The 24,940-nt window shown below is 41.1% G+C and overlaps 1 protein-coding gene across 2 annotated transcripts in view; it reads right to left on the bottom strand.

The window, feature by feature from the left end:
* The window catches only part of megf10 (multiple EGF-like-domains 10), a 171,780-nt gene that overhangs the window by 38,184 nt on the left and 108,656 nt on the right, over positions 1-24,940 (bottom strand). For both annotated transcript variants that reach the window (XM_072258063.1, XM_072258064.1), the window contains exons 9-13: positions 19,060-19,272; positions 15,790-15,964; positions 14,139-14,259; positions 1,347-1,510; positions 922-1,024 (exon numbers count right to left, since the gene is read on the bottom strand). In XM_072258063.1, the coding sequence (XP_072114164.1) occupies positions 922-1,024; positions 1,347-1,510; positions 14,139-14,259; positions 15,790-15,964; positions 19,060-19,272 (776 nt within the window). The remainder of the gene's footprint in view (positions 1-921; positions 1,025-1,346; positions 1,511-14,138; positions 14,260-15,789; positions 15,965-19,059; positions 19,273-24,940) is intronic.

Below are 24,940 nucleotides of genomic sequence, written 5' to 3'. Positions count from 1 at the left end.
TAGGACAAATATCCATGATTTTAAATAATTGTGTCCTTTGCCAGTTAATTCCCATATAGGGTCAAGGCATTCATTAAACAAATTTCTTACATATGAAACTGAATGCAGTTATTCTCCTAGAAACAAGTATTTTCCATCTACATTCAACCACATCTGAATCAATGGTGTAGAGTCAATCTGCCTTGTTGCAATGGGCAGTCTACACATAACTAGGCTGAGTCTATGGAGAGTTAGTGAGAATTTGGGAGACTGAGATCTGGTGGAGAAGGATCCGTTTGAAGGATCCAAGATTCGAACTAAAATTCCTCAATCTTTGGACGTCATCAGTCTGACTCTCACTCTCCTGCCCATGCTGGGTAGGCCTTCCTCACACCCCCCAGGTATTCACAATTGGTGATACAGTACGTAGCAATTTACTGCACAGAGGAGAGGTTTAGTGAAAGATTCCTAAACTTGGAGCCAAAGTACTCAAGAAGTGAAACCAGTGGCTACAAATGATATAAACCCAGTGGGACAGGTGTAAAAAGGGCCCAAAGGATCATTGGGGACTCGAGTCACCCCCAGCCACAAACTGACACAACTGCATTTCTATGTTATATTTTTGTACATACTATTTATTATAAATTACTATAAATTGCACATTTAGACAGAGACGTAACGTAAAGATTTTTACTCCTCATGTATGTGAAGGATGTAAGTAATAAAGTCAATTCAGTTCACCAGAGACTGATGAGAGTTCTCTCCCACAGGAAGCCTAATAGCAGTGATGCGTTGAAGGGGAAGTTGACGAGCACTGGAGCAAGAAAGGAAAGTAGAGGCATGAGAGGTAGAGGAGGCTTGAATGAAGCATTAGCATGCAGCCTTGCTGCAAGTTAAAGGAAGTCAATTCTCACATTGAAGTTAGACAATAATGGTACCCACCTGTCCAACCAGCCAGACACCGGCAATGTCCAGTGGTAGGGTGACATCCGTCAGCGTGACTGCAGTCACAACGCTCAGTGCAGTTCAATCCATAGGAGCCATCCTGGCAAATGTGCAAACACATTAACTCAACATGAATAAGTTCATGTTGGAGAATTACAAAGTATACAGGGCAAATGCAAGCATATTAAGCAGACCAATGGCTCTACTTCCACAGAAGGCTAAAGACGTTAACTGCCTTTTCACACAAAATTAGATCCATGAATGTGTTGTGGAATTGAACTAATCATTCTTTTTTGCTAATTATGCAATTTAAAGCCAATGCATTTTGCAACTACACCTGTAAATCAAGATGCTCTTTGATCCTGTGGATTAATGAGCCCGTACCCAGTTCACGATGGGATGTATGATGGCAAGCACCCTACCTGGCACGGATGTACACATCTGTTTCCTCGCCATCCTGCTAAACAGGTACAGCTCCCGTCCGTAGCATTACAGGCTCCTCCATTGGCACAATGACACGTTGAATTGCATCCAAGACCCCATCTACCTCGGGGACAGGGAATCGAACAATCGACCCCATGCCAACCTGGCGGGACCAAGGAAACAATGATATACACTGCAACTGATCAAGCACAGATTTATGGTATCAATAAATGATCAACCTAGTACAGCAATCATCTTTCTTGCAAGGCAGTCTTGAAAAAGCTGAAGAAATATACAGGCCATTCAGCCCTTCATAACTACTATGCTATTCAATAAGATCATGCCTAATGACTTGCCTCAGCAATACTTTCCTGTTCTAACTCCATAGAGTCATACACTAATACAGTGTAGAAACAGGCCCTTCAGCCCAACTTTCCCATATTGACCAAAGTGCATGCCTAAGCTAGATCCATTTGCCAACATTTGGCCAATATCCCTGTAAACACTTCCTATCGATATCTTATCCCGATATCTCTTAAATGTTCTTATCGTACCTGCCTCAACTATGTTCTCTGGCAGCTCACACCACCCTTTTCATGAAGAAAATGCTCCTCAGGTCCATTTTTAAATCTTTCCCATCTCACTTTAAATTTGTGCCTTTACACTTCTTGTTCCCTTTATCTGGCAAAAAGACTGTACGCATGCACCCTTGTTTATGCCCCCCATGATTTTAGTCACTTTGATATGGTCTTCCCTCAGTCTCTAAGAAATAAAGTCCTAGCCTGCCCTGCCAATCTCTATATCTCAGTCCCTTGAGTCCTGGCAACATCCTTGTCAATCTTCTTTGAACAGTTTCCAGCTTGATGACATACTTCCAATAAATGTGTGACCAAAGTGTATGTATATACCTTCAAGAACAATCTCACCTGTGACTTGCACAACATAACTACAATACAACATCCCAACTCTTATGCATGAAAGCCAGTACGCCAATGCCTTTTTCACCACCTTCCTTTATTATTAAAAAAAAATCAATCTTTGTCTTGAATATATTCAGTGAATGAGTCTGAAGAGCCATCGCCATTCAAAACCTAGACCAAATTAACATTTGTCACAGCTTTCAAAACAATCTCCTTTTACCTCACTAGAAAATTATACGGCAGCTTTAACATGGTAAAACTTCTCAACACAATATGAACTAATATTTGATACCAAGCCATGTCAGAGTAAAGGAAGACAGACTAGGGAAGTCTCAAAGAAAAGAGGAAATATAAGGGTGTATAGAAAGGTGTTTATTATTTGGAATGTGATTGCTACAAATTATGATTTAATAACTTCGTTAACTGAGGCTGAAATCATAAGTCACCTATATTGTTCCTCTCTGCGCCTTGTTTTACATTGGGTAGCAACCGGGCTATTTCTTCAGTGTTTTTCTGCTTTATATGAGGTTGAGTTGCAAACTCGATGCTCAACCAAGCACAGAAGGAAAGTGTGCAAGGAGCTGGCCAGATTCCAACCCGTGACCACTCGCCTCAAAGTCTGGTGCAGATGCCACTACACCACCAGCCGGCAACAAGTCACCTATGGATGGTGATAATTGTCGTTCGGATGAATGACATTTCCTTAATGTTCCTGAGCCTATGTCCTGGGATTTTTTCCCAGCGAGTCTCAAGCTACAAGAAAACGATCTGCTAGAGGAACTGTTGTGGGTCAGGCAATATCTGTGCAGGGAAGCATACAGCTAAAGTTTTGGGTTGAGGCCATTCATCAGAATTGAAAGAGTAGAACAGAGCTACCAGTATAAAGAGGGAAGAGAGAGGTGTAACACAGGAGCTGGCAGGATCCTGGTGCAGGGAGGTTGGTGGGAAGGTGAAGCCGGGGGTAGGGGGGATGCAGGGGAGGGAATAAGAGACTCAGTGGGTCAAGCGTATGGGTGATGAGAAGATGGAACCGTGTAGGGGACTGGGAACAGGCAGGGTAACAGGGTTGTGGTAAACCATATATATGTTGTAACTGGGTTAACTGTCTGGACACGCCCCTCTGCTGACTGCCCCTGTGGTGCCTCCCACAGACCCCTGAATAAAGGTGATTTCGCCCTGCCCCTCCCCCTCAGTCCAGGGGCAGACACTCAGCATAGAAGTCGTATTTTACTGCGAATAAAAGCCTTTCAGTATTTACCCTACTTCAGTCTTTTGAAGTTACTGAAGGTGTTTCAAGGGTGCAGGTGAGAGGAGTGGGGGCTGAACAGAAGGGGATATGCAGGAGGAACTTGATGAATCAGAAGGAGAAAGGAACAGAGCAGGTGCAGGTAACCGAGGCTTTAACGCTTATGCCACTGGGTTGTAGACTATCCACGCAGAACATGAGGTGCTGTTCCTCTAGTTTGCATTTGGCCTCCCCTGGTGGTGGAGGAGGCTGAAGATAGACAGGTCAGAGTGGAACTAGAGAGTGGGGTTGAAATAGCTTGCAGTCAGGAACTCAAAATGGCCACTGCAGACAGAATGCTGCACGAAGTGGTTGCCTCATCTGCCCTTGGTTTCACCAATGCACACCTTTAGTATTTATTTAATAATCCTGATTTCCTTCAGTTCCACGACTATCTTGAAGGCCAGGTCTCTTTTGCATTCGTTAATGAAGCAAATGTAAAGTATTTTTTTCTTGATCATTTCCTGAATGCTATTATAAATTCTTCTCTCCCTTTCAGCAAGTGCCCTCCATTTGTCCTAACTTCTCCACTTACAGAAGTTGCTTTTGGGTTTTTGGGCTGTTTAATCTTGTATTCTATTTTCTCTTTGTTAATTTCATGCCATCCCTTGCCACTTATTATAGGAACGCCATTACTAAACTGGAAAGAGTGCAGTGTGCTGTCAAGACTTGAAGGCCTGAATCATAGGGAGAAGTTGAGCAGGCTAGAACTTTATTCCACTTTATTCCTTGGAACATAGGAAACTGAGGGGTGACTTTATAGAGCTGCACAAAAATATGAGAGGTATAAATGACACGAGTGGACATAGTCTTTTTCCCCCCAGTAGAGGGAATATGTTTAAGGTGAGAAGTGTCAGAGTTAAAAATGATCTGAGGGTGAACTTTTTCACGCAGAGTGTGTTGCTTATATGGAGCAAGTCATCAGAGAAAGTAGTTGAGGCAGATAAAATAACAACATTTAGGATGCATTTGGAGAATTTATGCATAGGAAAGGTTTAGAAGTATATCAACCAAACATGGGCAAATGGGATTAGCTTACTGAGCTCCATGATCAGCTTGGATGAGTTGAACTGAAAGGCCTGTATCCATTCCATGATGGTATGACTCCACTTACGTAAAAACTTACCATTCAACCTGGGGAAAGAAAAGACCACTTGCCCTTCAAGCCTGCCCCACTATTCAATGTGATCATGGCTGATCTAATTGTAATCTGAACTCCACATGCCTCCCTGTTCCCAGTAACCATCTATCCTTTTGATTATTAAGAATCTACCTCAGCCCAAAAATAATTTTAAAAACCCAGCTTCTACTGCCCTTTGAGGAAAACACTTCCAAAATATTATGACATCCTGAGAGGTAAAACTTCTCCACAGTTCTGTCTGAAACGGGCAACTTCTTATTTCTGTACAGCAACCCCTAGCTACAGATTTTCCCAAAAGAAGAAGCATCCTTTCTGCATCTACTCTATCAATACTCCACAGGATCTAATGAGTTTCAATCAATTCCCCTTTCATTCCTCTACTCCAGCAAACATAAGAAAAGCCTAACCAACCTTTCCTTATAGAACAAGCCATCCGATCCAGTTATCAATCTAGTAAGCCTTCCTAACTTGGTTCCAACACAGTAAGATCCTTCCTTAAGTAGGAAGACTAGTATGATACACAGTACTCTAGATGTTGCCATGGTAGTGTAGTGGTCAGTGTGATGTTATTACAGCTCAGGGTGTTGAAGGTCAGAGTTCAATTCTGACATCATCCATAAAGGAGTCTGTATGCCCTTCCCATGGAATGTGAGGGTTTTTTCCAGGTGTTCTGGTTTCCTCCCACAGCCCAAAGACTGGCAGGTTGGTAGATTACTTGGTCATTGTACAATGTCCTGTAATTAGACTGGGTTTGAATCGGGGGTTGCTGGGGCAGCATGGCTCACCGGGCCTACTCTGTGCTGTATTGCTAAGTAAGGAAGGAAATAAATAAAAAGATGAAAAATCTCACAGATGCAATATCTAACTGCAGAATAACCTTCCAAATTTTGTATTCTACTTCCCTAACTGTAAACAGTAACATACTTAGATTCGCTAATTATTGTACCTGCATTTTAGGCTTGTACTAATGCTGCATTAGGAAAATCGGATCTCTTGCATTCCAGAGTGGTGCAATTTCACTGTGATGTTTGCCTGGACCATTTCACATTTTCTCACATTATAGCCCATTTGCCCTATCTTTGCTCACTTGATCAACTTTCTATATCCCTCACTTGCCTTCTTACACTTGATTTCTGACCTACCTTTGTGTCATCAGCAAACATCATAACCATATCTCTGTCTCTTCATCCAAATCATGTATATAAATTGTAAAATTAAACCCTTAACTTGATCCTTGCAGCATACAACTCAGTACATCTTACCAACCACAAAAAGATCCACATAGCTACACTGCGTTTCCTTTTAGCCTGCAGCTCCAGTTGGTTTCCTGCTACTGTGGTGATTCTAATTGGTTACTCCCACACAGTGGTTGGCCTCATCAGCAACAATGATGCATCAGCATACAGAGAGGAGGCAGCAAGGCTTGTCAAATGGTGTAAAATCACAACCTGAGTCTCAACGTGGACAAGACAAAAGATGATTGTAGACTTAAGGAATGTGCATTCAACCGCTCTCCACTGCACAACACCTCCTCTTAGCCAAGAAGGCACAGAAGCAATGAACCTTTCTGAGGAGATTGAGGTGTACAAGACTCATCAACCCCCTTCTAAATAGCTTTCTACAGGAGCAACATTGAGGGTCCTGTCTGGCTGCATGATTGTGTGGTACAGAAGTTGCAAGGCATGGATTTCAAAACCCTACAGAGGACTGTGAGAACCTCCAAGAGGATCACCGGGTCTCCCTTCCCCATTTGTGACGTTTACTGGGAGTGCTGTATACTCCCTTTGACCCACAACCATTAGGAAGGAGGTACAGGGGCATCAAGGCTAGGAATACCAGATTGGGTAACAGCTTCTTCCCTTAGGTTGTGAGACTAATGAACAGACGGCCATCACCAAGGTCTCAGCACTAGGACAGCGAGTTGTTTTACTGTTTACTGTGCAGTGCACTACATGCATTTTGAGTTATATTTTATTAAGTTATTTGTGGTAATATTTTGTGGGTGCACCATGGTCTGGAGGAACGTTGTTTCATTTGGTTGCATATATGTACAGTCGAACTTGAACTTTCCTGAGTTACCCACAATTCCAAATTTACAGCTACCTCTGGGATGTAATGTGTATCTTCAATGCAAAATAGCTGCCATCCTGAGAAAAATTCACTTTCCATCCTCTTACTTTCCATTAGTTTTAACATTTAGTTTAACTTTAGGCAGGTCACAGGATGACGAGTATGCTCCAGTCTACATTAACGGAGACATAGTGGAGAGAGTGTCTAGTTTCAGGTTTCTGGGAATACACATCTCAGAAGACCTTACATGGTCCACTAACACCACAACAATAGTTAAAAAAGCACAGCAACACTTGTGTTTCCTCAGGACGCTGAAGAGAGCTGGTCTACCTGAACAGATGCTGATGACCTTTTACCGCTGCACCATAGAGAGCATCTTAACATCCTGCATCTCTGTGTGGTATCCCAGTTATACAGCAGCTGATAGGAGAGCACTTCAGCAGATCATCTCTAGCGCACAGAAGACCATCGGGAAACAGCTCCCAGCCCTGGAGGACACCTACAGCCCTCGCTGCCTAAGGAAAGCTACAAGCATCTGTAAGGACAATACACACCCATGCAATCATCTGTTTGAACTTCTTCCATCTGGCAGACATTGTAAGATTTTCTATGCCCGCACTTCTAGACTGAAAAATAGCTTTTTCCCCAGAGCTATAATTGCTCTGAACCAATCGATCAAGCATCATCCATAAATTGTTATATTGCTACTTTAATACTGGTTTTATGGCTGTCATGCATCTGAGTTGTGCTGGTCATTGCTTATACTGGCTGGTTACTTGATTTTATTTATTGTTTATTTTATCTGTTGTTTTATAGCATTGAGTACGAGAGTTGCAAACTCATTTTCGCTGTATTGGTGCATGACAAATTGTACTATGCAGTGACAATAAAGATATTTCATTTCATTTCATTTTCAATTATTAATTCGCCCAGACATGCTTTCCATAGGACTCCTTTCTTTTATAAGCATCTACAATACTTTGCAAAGGTCTTAGGCACAGATAAAAACATTCTGATAGGTGACAATGCTGTCCAAAATAATGAAAATAAAAGTTCCTAAATATCAAAAAGTACTATAAAGATCAGTAAACAGTAAAAAACTAAATCAAATCATTACTTGGTGTGACCACGCTTTGGTTTTAAAACTGCATCAATTCTCTTCGGTAGACTGTCATGCAGCTCTATAAGAAAATCAGTTGATAGGTTGTTCCAAGCATCTTGGAGGATTTACTTGCTGTCTCGCTTGCTTCTATCTCTCTAAGAAATCCAAGACAGCCCTGATGTTATTGAGATCAGATCTCTGTGGAGGCCATACTATCTGTTGCAGAACTCCTTTTTCCTCTTTTCATCAAAGGTAATTCTTTATGACCTTGGCCGTGTGACTGGGGTCATTTGTCCTGCTGCAGAATGAAGTTGGGACTAATCACATGCCTCCCTGATGGTGTGCAGGGTGAGAATCTGCTTGTATTTCTCTGCACTGAGGATTCTCACCAGATCACCAACTCCATTTGCAGAAAAACAGCCCCAAACCTGCAGGGAACCTCCACAGTGTTTCACTGTTGGCTGCAGACGCTCATCCATGTAGCATTCTCCAGCTTTTCTACAGACAAATTGCCTCCTGTTTGAGTCAAAAATTTCAAATTTTGACTTGTCAGTGCAGAGCACTTGCTGCCATTGTTCGGCACTCCAGTCTTTGTGTTTTTGTGTGTAGGTGAGTCTCCTGGCTTTGTTTCCACTTCGGAGGAATGGCTTTTTGGCAGCAACTCTTCTCTGAAGACCAGTTCTGGCAAAACTTCTCTGGACTGTAGAGGGGTGTACTTGGGTTCCAGTGGTTTCTGTGAGTTCAGAGCTGACAGCAGTGCTGGACATCTAAGGGACATCAGTTTGATGTATCTCTCATCTGCTGCACTTAGTTTCCAAGGCTGACACTGCATTTCTTGTTCTCAACCTTAACCATTTCTTCGTGCTTCGGAAGGGCTTGGACAGCACATCTTGAAACTCCTGGCTACCACGAAATTTCTGCTTGGGAGAAACCTTGCTGATGCAGGATGGGCACCTTGTATCTAGCTGCTATGATCACTCTCGCCATGGCATAAGAATTGACGATTTGAAGGTTAAACTGTCTCGTTTGCCACACCCTCACCTTTTAGCTTGGTTGTCCTTCACCCAGTTTGATTCCTTCTACACTTGTTTCTGTTTCAGTTAATCAGTTTAGTTCATCCAACTCATTATGTCATTGATCATTAACAGCTGTAGGTTCAATCATGCGCTGGGCTATATACCTACAAAGTAATCGAGTTTTATTTGAAAAGTGGTCTATTACTTAATATGTTACTTTCCTTAACAAGTACAAAAATTTCTCTGTAGCATTTAATATTTTGGAAAATGAATGTTTAGACATGTAAAATTTGTTCTTTTCTATTGACATATTAATGCAAAAGACAAAAAAGTAAACATCTAAAACAAAATGTATATGAAATATTTAAGGTGCCTAAAACATTTGCGTAGTACAGTATCTAAACTCCTTTTTTATACTTCTGACAAACTTTATCTTTTACTTTTATTTTGTTGAACTCTAAGTCTTCACATACAACATTTTTCCAGTAAACTTATAATCTTTCTTTTTCAGTTAATACTATTCAGTAATCCAGGGCTGCACCACTTCTCCTATTGGATCTTCGTGCTTTCAAGAAATATACATTTGTTGCAAATCATGTATTTGTTCTTTAATCACTACCCATAGCCTCCCTTCCATCATATTCTATTAATGTAGTTAAAATCCACTCTGGTCAACCTCCCATTTAACAGCTGTCTTTGTTTTAATTGAAAACTCTTTTTCAGACAGAACTATGTCACTTTTAGATTAATCTAAAATTCTAGTGGTCACTCTTTCCGGGGGGGGGGGGGGGGGCTCCTTAGAATAAGATTTGTAATTAGCCTTTTCTCTTGACATGGTACTAGATATAAATGAGCCTACTCCCAAGTCAGTTCTTCAGCACACTGATTAAAAATCTATCTTATATAATATTATAATAATTCATTCTCTATATTGTCAGTAGCAATTTGAATTATCCAGTCTGCATGTCCACTATTACTAGTGTATTATCTATTCCCATGCAATCTCTAAATCTTCTCTTATTCTGTGCGCAACAACTCTTCAACTGTTCAGGGGTCAATACAATGCACACTGAAGTTTTCCAACCCCTTCTGCTGATTAGCTCCATCCAAACCAATTCTAATCCGATACGCCAGCCTTGTCTCTGTGATTCAGCCAGCTCTATCACGGGCACCAGCCTCAAAGAGGTGGCATCTATCACTAAGGATTCCCATCACCAAGGACATGCCCTCTTCTCACTGCTACCATCAAGAAGGACATACAGGAGCCTGAAGACATACACTCAATGATTTAGGAAGAGCTTCTTGCCTTCCGCCATTAGATTTCTGGATGGACAATGAAGCCATGTGTACTACCTCCATATTTTTTGTGCTAATTACATAATTTATTATTTTTTTTATCTCTTACAATATATTTCTTACTGTAATTTATAGTGTTTTAAAATTACTATGTGTTGCAAGGTACTGCTGCACAAAACAACAAATTTCACAATACTTGCCAGTGATATTATACCTGATTCTGATTCTGATCTTGGTCTTTTTAACTATTGGATTTTTAACTATATTGGATTAATATTTGGCTTGGAAATACTTGTGGGACAGTGGAAGGGAAGACTAAATCTAATTGGTGACATCTCTCAAAAAGCCAGGAAAGGCGAAATATCCCCACCCCCAAACTGGGAAGTGTGGTTCTGTAAATCTTTTGGTGTGTTTTCAACACTGAACAACGAGCAACATTCTCTTCTGCCACATATGCGGTATGTGGTATTTTAGTCTCCCTTATCGCTGGCTTACAAGAGTCTGTCAGAGGCAGCTGTGGTATAAATTTCTCCCAATTAACACATGGCTAATATTTTGTTTTGATCCTGTTGAGCACACAGAAGAATAGATAGCTCTGTCTCCATACATCTCCAAATTCTTCAACTTGAAGTATTTAGCCGCTCTGTTGAGAATGGAGTCTGCTCCTAGTGCCCCTTAGTCAGCATGGTGCAGATCACAACAGTACACTCAGTGAGCAAATTCTCTTCAAGATGACATTATGGGCTCGCCCCTTTCTCTTCACTTATTAAACTGCTTGTTGACAAGAGGGTGAAAATGATAAATATCTTAATGTTTTTAGACAAATAACTGCTGTGAACTACTACAGGAGAACACCACTCAGCTGCTAGAATTTGTTTTGCTATGGGTTCCCAGCTGATCGCTAATCTCACTCCATATCCCTGTCTGTGCTCCATTCTGTATCCCCACATGCTTTTGACTAATAACAAACCTATTAATCTTCTTAATAATATTAATAACTCATCAACTGCAGGTCAGGAAGATCGTTTTAAATTCCTTCTATACATGGAGGTATGTTTTCAAAGTTCATTCCAAAAAGCCCAGGCTCTCAATGTTAGATCCTGATTTTTTAACCAGTAGAAAGTTTTGTTACATCCACTTCCATCTCTCTCCCTTAATATCTAAAATAAAACTACAATCAAACCCTCAGAACACAAATCAAATGTGTAAATCCTTCCTCATAATTTAGCCCTTATTAACAAGGTAAGTCTGAACTGCAGTCCCTCTGATGCCAGTACTGCCTGCATAAGGTGGGCAGCACAAAACTGCTTATGGTGTTTCAGGACTGGTCTATACGTGGAACAGTGCTCCGTTCTGAATCACTGCCTCTGAAAGGAGGGTGTGAAAATAAAATGAAAGAAACTGAATCCTTTTGAAATCTATCCAGGAAACAATTGAGTTACTTTTCCCTAACCTAATTCCAACATATTCAGGGAGTGCTTTGTGTTGCTTTCATATCAATGTCAGAGTTCTACAATAAGAGCACCCACTGTAACAGCTCTGAGCACCTCGCTTCCAAGCACCAGCCAAACTAAATACTGCCCTTGTATATAATAGGAATTTGCTCTAAATTTCACTCATTGTCCCTAGCAATGAATGCTACTGAGATAATGCAACTTGATTTCTTCTCACTCACTCCATTTATATGGCAGCTTTTTAAAGCACTGACACATTGAAATACTTCAAAGAGCCAATGGATGCCAACGTCTGGAAGTAGCATCCAGTGATGTCTCCTCATTTTCCATAAGAAGGAAACATTCTGCGGCATGTTTGAAATGTTTGCTCCCAGTGAGGTGGAGTGGTGCTTCCGCCTCAACTCCACTGACCTGGGTTCAACTCTGACCCTAGGACTTGACCGTGTGGAGTTTATATGCTCTTCCTGTTTCCTCCAGTACACCAGCTTGGGAGGTGGATTAGTTCCTCGAAATTGCCCTCAGTCTGTCTGAAGGTGAGTAATAGAATAGTTGATGGAGGTTGTGGAAAGAATTGACTACAGGGAAAATTAAAGGCTGTTATATAAGCTGACACAGACCTCTATCTATTTCGGAAGAAAATATAGAAATTTCCTGCTCTTTGGAAAATCAGAACTGGCACTTCCTGGCAGACTTCATAACTGTGTCATATTTTGTGCATGGACGTGCATTACTTATTAAATTATTTCAGAGCAGAAGGTGGATTGGAATCTCATGAGTGATACTCTTTTTAGTTAACTCACGATAAATAGAGCAAAGTGTAATACTCAAGATTCCTGGATAAAGTGGCACCCTCATTCCCCCAATGATTGAGTCTTTAACATGTAAAGAAACACATCCTTTGAGAATTTTTAATTTCTACAATTTGACGCTCGTGCTCTCTGTAGACAAGAGAGGCTCGTGGGGAAGTTGCCAGTACAGCCCATGCAACCCTCGATACCGTGATCCAATCAAGAATCAAGACTGTTTAATGCCACTTCCAATACACAGGTGTAAAGAAGAACAAAATAATTGTTACTCTGGATCCTATGCAGCACAAAAAAAATCTCAATAAGATAAAAAAAAACTACAATAATGAAAAAAATATGCAAGATAGCTTATATACATAGTTTGATTGTATGTCCATAAAATGACACTCGGCACAGGAGTGTCCCTACATAAGATGACTGACAGGAAAAGGTAAAGCAGTGATGGTTGGGGGTGTGGGGGGAGGTAGTGGGTGGTGGTGGTGGTGGTAGTGGGAGGGGGACAAACAGTCCATGAGCAGAGTGGGTGGGATTCCTCATGATGTTACTGGCCCTTTTCCGGCATCAGCCTAGATTATTTGATCAAGGATTATAGAATTTGGAACTAGTTCTGAGCTTGAACCCAGGAGTTTCAGACTCAGGGTTAACCAACCGACCAGAGGTGACTAAATCTGGAGTAGATTATCAAGACAGAGTGATCAGGACAGGAAGGAACATAGAGGAGGACAGCGATCTGAAAAGCTGTCATGAATACACTGGTGAAGGCAAGAGCGTTTGAAACCAAGGCCTTGTCTATTCTTGTAGGTGAATATAAAGTAACCTAAGGCAACATTTCTAAGAATGGGTAATATATTCATTCTTTAATCAATATGTCTAAACTGTTAGCACAGCATCATCATATTGTTATTTGTGGGAAACATTTTGTCAGCACTAAATTGACTGAAAGCACATTTTAGATGTACTGAAACCATAAAGGTGATATAGAAATGTAATTCTTCCTTTCTAAGCATTACAATATTCCTGTGATTCATCAGTTCTGGCCTTTTTTGGATATATCATCTTAATCACTTGATCACTGACAGTTACCAGGACCCATCTTCTGGTATCCCTTCCCATTCTCTCATTTAAAAATTCCAAAAACATCCTCCTTTGATCAAGTTTTTGATCACCTCTGCTGCTATCTTACGTGGCTTGGCATCAAAGTGTATTTGATAAGTCACTTCCGTGCAGTAGTAGACAAAGAGCAGAGGGAGTAGGCCTTTTGGCCCACTGTCAACACCAACTATGGCGTACCCAGTGACATTCATCATTCTCTGCACATTCTCACCAGTTCTGCGGGCCTCATTCACTCACAGATTAGGGGCATTTTATAATAGCCAAGTTATCGGCCAACCCACCTGAGATTGGGATGAAGGAGCATTCAGAGAAAACACATGCATTCAACGTGCCACCTCCACATAAACTATATCAGAGATGAGTAAATCTGTGAGACAGCAGTCCTGCCCACTGCACCAATGGGCCTTGGAACAGTTTAATACAGTATTAAAGATATCCCACACTGAAACACCCAAATAATGAACATTTAAAGCAGAAAACTGGTGATTGCAAAAAAGACCATTCAGAATACCTTGAGTGGAAAAAAACACATCACCGCATCATGCGTTATTGAGGCATCCAGTCACGTCCATGCCTTCTCTTACCTACCTGCTTTACAAGTACAGGAGCCATCTACTGGAGAGCAGAGTGCTTCATTTTTACATTCACAGGTAGAGGAACAGTTTACTCCATTGGTACCAGCTGGACAAGGAGTCGAACAATCAGATCCCTGTCGAGCAACGTACAACAAGATGTATGAACTTTTTTTTAAATACTGAAAAGAAAATTGTGAATATCCTGGATTTAAATATTAACAACTGGTTTAGTTAGAAATCATACAGGTCCTTTCCTGACCCGGCATATGTATAGTCTGTTCATACAAATGAGCATTTGGGAGACCGGCAGGATGGAGTTGACAGCTGCTGTGGGTCTGCAGGCATCTTCTGGCTATGGAGGAACTTAGTTCTGAGCTGTATGTCTGATTTGTGAACAGTTCAAAGGGACAGAACCCTGCCATAATCTGTAATTGCTTTAAATTACTCCCTTTTTTCCTGTAAAGAATGCTCTCAGAGATAAGGGAAATAATTAGGGTTTCTTCCTCTAGAAAAGAAAGGTTAAAGGATGACTTAAGTAATTTATGATTATGAAAAGAAGGGAAATTCCACAGATGCCCTAACAGAACTTTGGCCTTTAAATACAAGACAGTAATTGATAAATCTAAAGAGGAACTGATGGAAGTCCAGGGGGCAGTAAGAATGTGAAATTCACTCTCTCAGGGAGCAGTTGAGAAGCATAACAAAGCATCCATAAGAGTAAAGACACAGTTAAGGGGAACCTGTTTAAATGAATGAAAGAAATAGGAATGGAAGAACATACAGATAGGATGAAGGAGGGAGGCAACCCATGTGGAGCATTAACACGGTGTCAAATGTCCTGTTTCCATACACTTCAGTGAGCACTGAAGTGATAGCGTAGTGGTTAGCACAACACTATTACAGCCCAGGACATCGGAGTTCAGAGTTCAATTCTGACATCCTCTATAAGGAGTCTGTATGTCTTCCCCTTGGAAAGCATGGACTTTCTCTGGTGCTCTGGTTTCCTCCAACAGTCCAAAGGCATACCGGTTGGTAGGTTAATTGGTCATTTCAAATTGTTCTGCGACTAGGCTAGGGTTAAATTGACAGTTACTGGGGCAGCGCAGCTCAAAGGACCAGAGGGACCTACTCCACAGTGTATCAAAAAATTAAATATAGGCATCCGTTAGTCTCATGAGAGCATGGATTTGTACCTTGGAAGGTTTTCAGGGCGCAGGCCTGGGCAAGGTTGTATGGAAGACCAGCAGTTGCCCATGCTGCCAGTCTCCCCTCTCCACACCACCGATGTTATCCAAGGGAAGGGCATTTGGACCCATACGGCTTGGCACCAGTGTCGTCGCAGAGCAATATGTGGTTAAGTGCCTTGCTCAAGGACACACACACTGCCTCAGCCAAGGCTCAAACTAGCGACCTTCAAATCACTAGACGAACGGCTTAACCATTTGGCCAATAAATCAATAAATAAAGTAGATTAACATAGGTAACAAACATGAGAAAATGCTTTTGTCAGATTAAGAAGGTTACTGGAGTGGTACACAGAGATGGCAGTTACTGGAGTGAGTAACAGAACAGTCAAATGGTCAACAAACTTTCATAACACATTGAAAAGGAAAAGAAACAAAAACTGCAGACTATTTTTGTGCAGTGTCGACAACGCGTGTTACCTTATATCCTGGTGCACAGATGCACTTGCCAGTTTCGGCATTGCAGTCTGCTCCATTTTTACAGCTGCAGATTTGACGACAAGATAGACCATAAAATCCAGGGGCACATGTCTCATTGCAGTAGAGGCCAGACCATCCGGGTTTGCAAGTACATTCGCCAGACATGGGGTGACAGCTGGTGAGGAAGGATAAAAGGGCTTTCAGTCTCTCGTAACATAGCAATAGTCTCATGTGCACAACTGTTATACCTGAAACACTAACTCCACTTTCTGGTGCTTGTAATCCTCTGCTTGAGTAACCATTTTAATTGAAAGAGAATCATTATTTTTGTTTCTTTCCTAAAAAGGTTCCAGCAATGGTGTTTTGAGCTCTTTTAGCAAGACACTAATCTCAGTGGGTGTGCTTGTTGGCTTATTTCCTCCAGTTCCACTTGAGATGCAAAGGCCTAGGGGGCTTTTACAAAGAAAGAGCCTCAGCCTAAAGCTGTTAACTCAAGGGGACAGTATGAGCTATTCTGCAGATTTAGCAGGTCTAAACCGAGACTCTCTCTCGTGTGCTTCCACGACATGTATCAAAACAGCCCAAAACTCTTCACTGTCAACAGGGTACTTTATGACGCATGTCCCCTGTTGCAGTGTAGAAACATGATGGAGGATAGGGAATTATCATTCAGCAAGCTCCAACAATTGGCAATTGAAGACAGCCATTGTGGGCCAAAAGGCCTGTTCCCGTGCTACTGTTCAGTGGTCTGGTACAACCAGATTCTCAATTTTTAGTGATGGTGGATAAACATTGTCACCATATGAGGAGAAATTCTCCCTTTCTTACTCGCATGGAACACCAGATTAGACTGTCGTTAAAAATCTCTTCCAATGTATGTCACCGCAGACTGTGTCGCATACTCTCAGTATTTCACTGCAGTGACAGCCTTTATTTCCTCCACAGGTCTTTGGAGTGGGACTTCAATCTACTAACTAAGCTGTACTGCTGCTGGGTCTGTGAAACCAATTAAATTGTGCTGTAGTGTTTCAGGAACCCATCATCAAGACTGTAATTGGAGTAGACAGCAACTACCCCAGAGAGGTCATGATTTTCATAGGTCGCAATACCTGTTCGATGGCCAGCTGTTCCCACCTGAAGCACCTGTCATTTTCAAGGCCGATGAAGACAGCTGCTTTAATCTTCACAAATAAGCGCATCACCCAATGAGGGTGGGCAGATTACTTGGAATGCCCATCAGATTCTGGGTCTTGTGCCAAATCAATACCCAGGATATGTGATCCAATAGCCATAAATAGGCCTGATGTCACTAAGGGAATTTACCACGTCTCAATTTACATTTCTGACATGGTATTATAAAGGATACTCTATTGTTATATGATACTGACAGGTCCCAAGTACATTCAGAAACATTTCAATCTTGCGGAATAGCTGCCTTATGCCTTATTGTTTCTTTGAAGAATAAGTTTTACTGAGAGGGAGAAAAGGGCTTTGAAGCTATTCAGCACTGATCTGACTGGCTCCAAGGGCTTCCAGAGTCACAGGCATTGTCCTGCCCGATAAATTACATTACTCACAGCCTCAGTGAAGCCCGGATCCTAGTACTGATTTTGTCAAGTTGAATCAAATGTCCAGTATTTCGAACAGAATAAAGATGTCAGATGGTCATGCACACTCATTTGCTGGATCATTTCAGAACACTGAAATGTATGTACTGCATGTGCAGGACGTATGCTATTCTGTACAACAATGCAGCGGGGAAGTGTCAGAGGGATAAAGAGGGTTACAGAAACACAGAGAGAGATGCACACAGAGAAAGAGAAGATATAGCATATAGAAAGCACAGTATAGTAGTCATAGTCATAGTCATACTTTATTGATCCCGGAGGAAATTGGTTTTCGTTGCAGTTGCACCATAAATGATAAATAGTAATAAATCCATAAATAATTGAATAGTAATATGTCAATTATGCCAGTAAATTATGAAATAAGTCCAGGACCAGCCTATTGGCTATATAGCACATATAGAAAGAGATAAGCAGTAAGAGATAGCTAATGAGAGGCAAAGAATGAATTATAGAGAGAGAGAAATGGAGAGAAACTGTTTTTTCTTTCTCTCTCTTTCTCTCTTTTTCTTCCATCTCCCAGGGAGGGGGAGAGGGAAGGAGGGGGGCAGAGGGGAGCAGAGAGGGGGAAGAGGGCTTCCATCATTTTTGAATTTTGTTTCAAATTTGCAGCATCTTCAATTTTTTAATAAGGCCATGAAATTTATTTCATTATAGAAGTATAACATTCTGTATAAATAGAATAATTATAAATACAAATGAGGAGAGAGTGAGTCTGACAGAACAAACAAGCAATAGAAATAAAAATAACCAGATAACCAATCAGAGACAGACAGAAACCTCAGGATATGGTGATCGCTGCGAGTTGGAGTCATGAATTTTAAACAGATTTATAAATGTAAAGGTATGTACACTCCCTCTAACAACAAGTAATATCACAGCGGAAAAAAAAACTTCTATACATTTCTAAAATACCTGGCAATGAGCAAATTATTATGTTTCCACAAGAATGCAACTAAGCAACACATACAGTGAGAATGATAAGACACCTGTGTCATAAGGTTAGTGGGGTTTTGGGAGAGACTCAAGCACGATGATTTGTCCACTGACTGGCTAGAAAATTAGCTGTAGTAAGCAAGACACGATAGGGATTTGTGGTTGGATAGTGAATGTTTATGAAGTGGCCTCATGAACCACAGCAAAAATCAACCAAATGAGCTAGCACAAGCACAATAGTGAGCATTGAATCACTGCCTCATTGGAGGCAATGTCACTCTTTGCCACAACAAACAGATTAGAGCAACAGAACAAAGGGAAAGAAGACTTCATTTTATTTTTTTACCGAAAGGTAAAAAAAAAGAATGCTTTAGAGCTTTGAGTCTTGATATTCCTAAATGTTGTTTTTCCATAAAGTGAAGTCATATCGTCAGTCCTTGCATCAAAAAAAATTTGGACTTTTTCCACATAAATTCCACCAAAGTGAATGTTTACTCTGTATCTTAGATTTCTTGGTATTAATTTGTGAATTCTGTAAGGGCAAATTGTAATAACTTGAATTGCTGTAATATAGGGCTTGCCTGAGTTTGTAACAAGTGATCGATGACAAATTTCTACCCTAGGGCAAAGGAAGGAAATGCATTTAATAAAAAATTGCAAGTAGCATTTTCATACATTGACCCGTTGGCCTAATTAATCTTTGGCTTACCTGAGTGTGGTTTGCAAGTGGCAGGGGCAGTGCTTGTCGCATTTCATCCCATAAATGTTGTCAGCGCACATGCGGATCTGGCAGGAGTCCCCCGTGAATCCCGGCTCACACAGGCATGCTCCATTGATATGATAACACTCACCCCCGTTCAAGCAATTGCATTGTTCACTGCAGTTTTTACCATAAGTACCGAAGGAACATTGATCTTGGCACCTTGCAACAAAAAAAAATCCCCAAAAAATTTACATTACCATCATAAAAGCTAGTGTGTTCATTTTAAACAATGTCTCAGGACCCCCACAATTCAGGCCATGGACTCTTTTAGATGATGTCATCAGGCAAGAGGTACGGGAGCCTGAAGACCCACAACTCAATGTTCAACAGCTTCTTTCCCTATGTCATCAGATTCTTGAAACAACATGTAAAACTTTAACACTAACTTGCAGAATACATTCTTCTCTCACTCAATCTTGCAGTTTTATTGCTTAATCTGTTGACAATGTTGCTCATGTGTGAGTTACGTATGTTAACTTAAATGCATAACTTGGCGTTTGTCCTCATCTTGTGATAAATTGTGCTGCTGCTGCAGAAAAACAAATTTTCATGATATTTATACCCTGTGTGAGTATGACAATTAAGCTGAACTCCACAGCTGATGTTAGAGTCACAGATTCATGCTGTATGGAAATCTTCTGGCTATCCAGCACCCTTTTATAATTATCCTACGCCTGTTCCATTATAGACCCTAATATTCCCACCAACTTTCACCAGACTCTACTACTCTCCTACACAGTAGGGTCAACTTAGAGGGGTCAATTAATTCACTGACACATCTACGTTTGAGATGTAGGTGGAAACTGGGGCTCCAGAAGGAGCTAGAGGAATTCAATGGGTCAGGAACCATTGCAGTGGGAAATGGACAGTCACTGTTTCAGTCAAGGCATTTCATCTGCTCTCAGAAGGAAACTCCAGGAGAGCCTTCAAACCCCACATAGAGCTCAGGGTTGAACCCCAGATGCTAGAGATGTGAGGCAGGAGCTCTTCTAGACCGGATGCAACAGACTGAGGTCCATGACACTGCTGCTCATTCACTTTATTGTTCAGGTAACTTTACTTCCACTCCTATCATGATGGGACTTGTATTATAACCACAAGCTACAATGAAGCACAAGAGACTGCAGATGCTGTAATCTGAATTTAAAAAAAACAAATTGCTGGATGAAAACTGCAGGTCAGGCAGCATCTATCAAACACCAGCCATTCCACTGCCTCCACAGATGCAGCCTGACTTGCTGAATTCCTCCGGCAGCTTGATTTTTTTTTTGCTATTTAAAAGACAGTCTGCATATTTATTGCAGATCTTTAAATCCTTTCACAACCTCTGAATTCCCAAGCTGTTCTACAACCAACAAAGCGTACTTACAAAATAACACCGTAGGAAATAGAGACATGGCTTAAAATACATGGAAGCAATCACAATAACTAATAAGGGCATAATTCATTGGATAGCCGCATGTATGTGATCACTGGACAATGTTCAATGCAATCCAGCATCAGTCACATGAGGTAAGAATGTATCCATTTACTTGGTAGACATCCTCTTGGTGAGACGACATCAACAGTGTCAATAAAAACAATCTAGTAAGTCTGAGTTAAGATAGACAGTTTAGAAAGTAACTTTTTCATCAAGAATATCCAACTTTTTCAAAAGATTTGATTACATTAACCAAAAGGTTAGAAAAAGATGCATGAACTGAATATTCTGGTTTTCTTTCTGTGAGGCGCAGAACGAGCCATCAAGGCAATGGAACTGCCGGTAAAGTAGCTTAGGCAGTTCCTAATCTCTCTTTGTGACCCTCTCCTGTAGATTAGTTTTTCTCAATGCCTATCTATTTCCCCAGATTAACTTCTTTTCCATCACCCCTACCAAAAGTGAGTTTGAAGTCATAACAAGTCACAGAATAACAGAAGTTTTCCTCACGTTCCCCCCCGCCCAACTTTATCTTTTGCCTCTGTGGATCCTGGTCCATGAACCAGCCATTTGTGTAATGGCTTCCAAATTCTTTGAATGAAGAATTTCGGTATAATATATATAAAGCCCCCTTAAACAACTTTTATGAAAACTGAGACAGGCCTGCAGGCACTGGAGACACAAGAAACTGCAGATGCTGAAATCTGGGACAAAAAAAGAAAAAAAGTGTTACTGGAGGAACTCAGTGAGTCAGGCAGTATTTGTGGAGCGAAATGGGCAGTCAATGTTTCGGGTTGAGATCTAGACTGACAGACAGAGGGGAGATAGACTATAGAAAGGTGACAGAAAAGGGTGGAAAAAGAGCTAGCAGGCAATAAGGGGTTGATTTACTTCAGGAAGTGTGATAGTCTGATGGAAGAGGGGAAATTTAAAATAATGACATAGCTGGGAGCTGATAGCTGGAGGTCACTAAGGACTGATGATGATGGAATCTGATAGCAGAAGAAAGTTGAGCAACTTTAGGACACTGCTGAAGTGCTATTTGCTTATTGGTAAACCTCTTTTATTTATTCTTACTTTTGTTGTGAAATTTCTAAATTATATATCTTTAACCTTATTGAAGCTTCAAGGACCCTCCTACAATCTTTATGGCTCTCAGAAGATGTTGCCCCTTCGTAGATAAGAAATTACTGTTCCAATGGGTGCAGTTTCGCTCTGTCTAAAATAGTCATCAACTTTTACACTTAGAATAAATCTCCCTCCTTCTCCTTCACAAGCTAAGAGCAGTCTTAGCTTTAATTGTCCAACTTCATTAATTAAACTCTTCACTCCAGCAATTTTTTCCTGCATCCTTTGCCTGCTTTCTGAAGAACAGAATTGGAAGCAAAAGCTCACATCGGTTGATCAGCATTTTATAAAGACTCAAAATTATCTCCTTGCTTTCATATTCTATATCCATATTCATGATGTCCAAAACTCCATATGCATTACAAACTGGTCTCCCAACATTTCCTGCCACGTGTAGAGATTAGAGATTAATGCAGATGTACATCCAGATCCTTCCATTCCTAACCACTTGGCAGCACAGTGGTACAAATAACAGGGCTGCTGCCTCAACACCAGAGACCCCAGATTTGATCCTGACCGTATTTGTGTGGCGTTTGCACATTCTCCCTGTAACCGTGTGGGTTTCCTTTAGATGTTCTGGCTTCCTCTTGAGTCCCAAAGACGTGTGCGTTGGTCACTCTAAGATGCTCCTTGTATGTGTTAAATCTGGGCAGAGGGGATTAATAACAATGTGGGGAGAATAAACCAAAACTGGGATTGATGTAGAATTAGTACAAATGGGAGCTTGGTGTTATGTGGAGACTCTGTATAGCCACAGGACTTACTTCTATATCCAGTTTATAGCGGAGGATGTGCTTGCTGTCTTGACCCAAGTAGGATGGATTAATCCACAGGGCCTGACAGTGTGTCCTTGTGGGAGGCAGAGATTACATGGGCATTGGCAGTGATATTTAAAATATCCTTAGCTACATCTGCCAGAGGACTGGAGGATGGTCAATCCTACTCCGTTCTTCAAGAAGGCTCTAAGAAAAAGCTGGGAAATTATAAGCTGGTGAACCCGATATCAGGCAATATTGGAAAGCATTATACGGGACTGAATATATAAGTATTTGAATAGATGGGGCCTGATTAGCAATAGTCAACATGGTTTTGAATGTGTGAGGTCGTGTCTAACCAATATTTTAGAGTTCTTTTGGAGGACATTACATGGAGGGTTGATGAAAGAAAGGTAGTGGACATTGTCTATGTGGACCTTAGAAAGGCCTTTGACAAGCCCTGCATGGAAGAATGGTCCAGAAGGTTAAGTCATTCGGCATTCAGGATGCAGTAGTAAATTGGATCCTGCATTGGCTTAGTGAGAGAAGACAGAATTTAATAGTAGATGGTTGTCTCTCTGATTGGAAGTCTATAACTAGTGGTGAGCCACAAGGATTGGTATTGGGTCCATTCTCATTTAAAATCTATACTAACAATTTAAGTGATAATGTGATAAATTAGGTCATCAAATTTGCGGATGACACCATGGTGGACAGCAAAAAAAAGCTATAAAAGATCTGGACTAGCTGGGAAAATGGGCTGAAAAATGACAGATGGAGTCTAATGCAGACAGGTGTGAGGTATCGTATTTTTGTAGTGCAAACCAGGGTAGGACTTACATAGTGACTGGTAGGGCACTGGGGTATGCAGTAGAACAGAGGGGTCTGGGAATACAGACCCATAATTTCTTGAAAGGTTTTAAAGAGAAGTTTTCTCACATTGGCATTTGTTGTGTATGTGGCCTGGTTACACAACAATGTTATTAATAAAAACGCTGGAGATGGGAACTAAGTTTCATGGTTCTTAACTGGCAGAATCCGAACTCGGTACACACATACAGATCAATACCCGCCTTATAGCGCATGCTCAATATGCACCTAATAGCGCATTCAACGATGTGTTACTAAAACATAAAGTAGTCCCTTATTATACTGTAGGCTATACAGTACAGTGTTTATAAATCATAGCACTGAGTACATGAGGCTTTTTCCCTGAGGTTGAATGAGATTAAACCTGGAGGTCATGGGTTTAGGGTGAAAGGGTAAATATTTAAAGGGAATTTGAGGGTGATTTAGTTTACTCAGAAGATAGTGCAAGCATGGAATGAGCTACCAGTGGAGGTGATGGATATGGGGGTCCAATTACTACATTTAATGCAAGTTTGGATAGGTACGTGGATGAGAAGGTATGGACGGCTATAGCGCGGGGAGATGGGACAAGGCAGCAAACATGTCGACATGGACTGGATGGGTCGAAGGGCTTGTTTCTGTGCTGTAGTGATCTATGACTCTATAAGAAGGTCCACCTCACATCCACCTTCAATCTTTCCCTGAACCTATATTTTCTAGTTTGACCCACCTTTGATATGGAGATAGGTTTCCTGCAGTTCTTACAATTCATAAGAAAATACTCTACCCTGGCTCTCTGTTTTGTTCTTATGATAATCTTTTGTCTATGCTTTAATTGACTGAGTTATTATGCACCTCAACTTGCCGTTGTTTGCTGGGACTATGTCAAATATGGATATAGACCATTTGTCTTTCATCTACATAGAAAGATTGAGTTAGTCCAGTTAAACATGATTTTCCTTTAATAAATCAATATTTTATTTTACTGGCTAATTTTTTCCCCATTTTTCTTCACTAATTATCATCTCTGCCACTAAAATTAAGCTGATGAACCCGAGTTTACCTTCTTTGTCATCATTAGATTGCATCTGGAATTTCCAGTTGTCAGACAATTTCCCTCCACGCCGCTCTGTCCCGACACTTGTCCACAACATCCCTAGTCTTGACCAGCTTGGTCCAATCCTTGATGCTATCCAGCCACGTTGTTCTTTGCCTTCCTCTTCCTTTCTTTCCCTCCACCTTTCCATATAGCAAGTCCGACAAGATGTTTTCTCTCCATGTAACGTGTCCACAATAAGCAACATTTAACTTCATGATCTTCTCCAGCAGCATCCGTGGTCTATCAACTTCAGACAAAATCCTCTCATTTGAAACTTTCTCTACCCAGCTGATCTTCAACATTCGTCGATAGCACCACATTTCTTCTTATCCTCAAACAACAGGAATTCTGCAGATGCTGGAAATTCAAGCAACACACATCAAAGTTGTTGGTGAACGCAGCAGGCTAAGCAGCATCTCTAGGAAGAGGTGCAGTCAACGTTTCAGACCGAGACCCTTCGTCAGGACTAACTGAAGGAAGAGTGAGTAAGGGATTTGAAAGTTGGAGGGGGGGAGGGGGAGATCCAAAATGATAGGAGAAGACAGGAGGGGGAGGGATGGAGCCAAGAGCTGGACAGGT

Source organism: Mobula birostris, chromosome 5, assembly GCF_030028105.1.
Source record: "Mobula birostris isolate sMobBir1 chromosome 5, sMobBir1.hap1, whole genome shotgun sequence".
NCBI classification, from domain to species: Eukaryota; Metazoa; Chordata; class Chondrichthyes; order Myliobatiformes; family Myliobatidae; genus Mobula; species Mobula birostris.
This window is presented reverse-complemented; position numbering and strand designations above follow the sequence as displayed.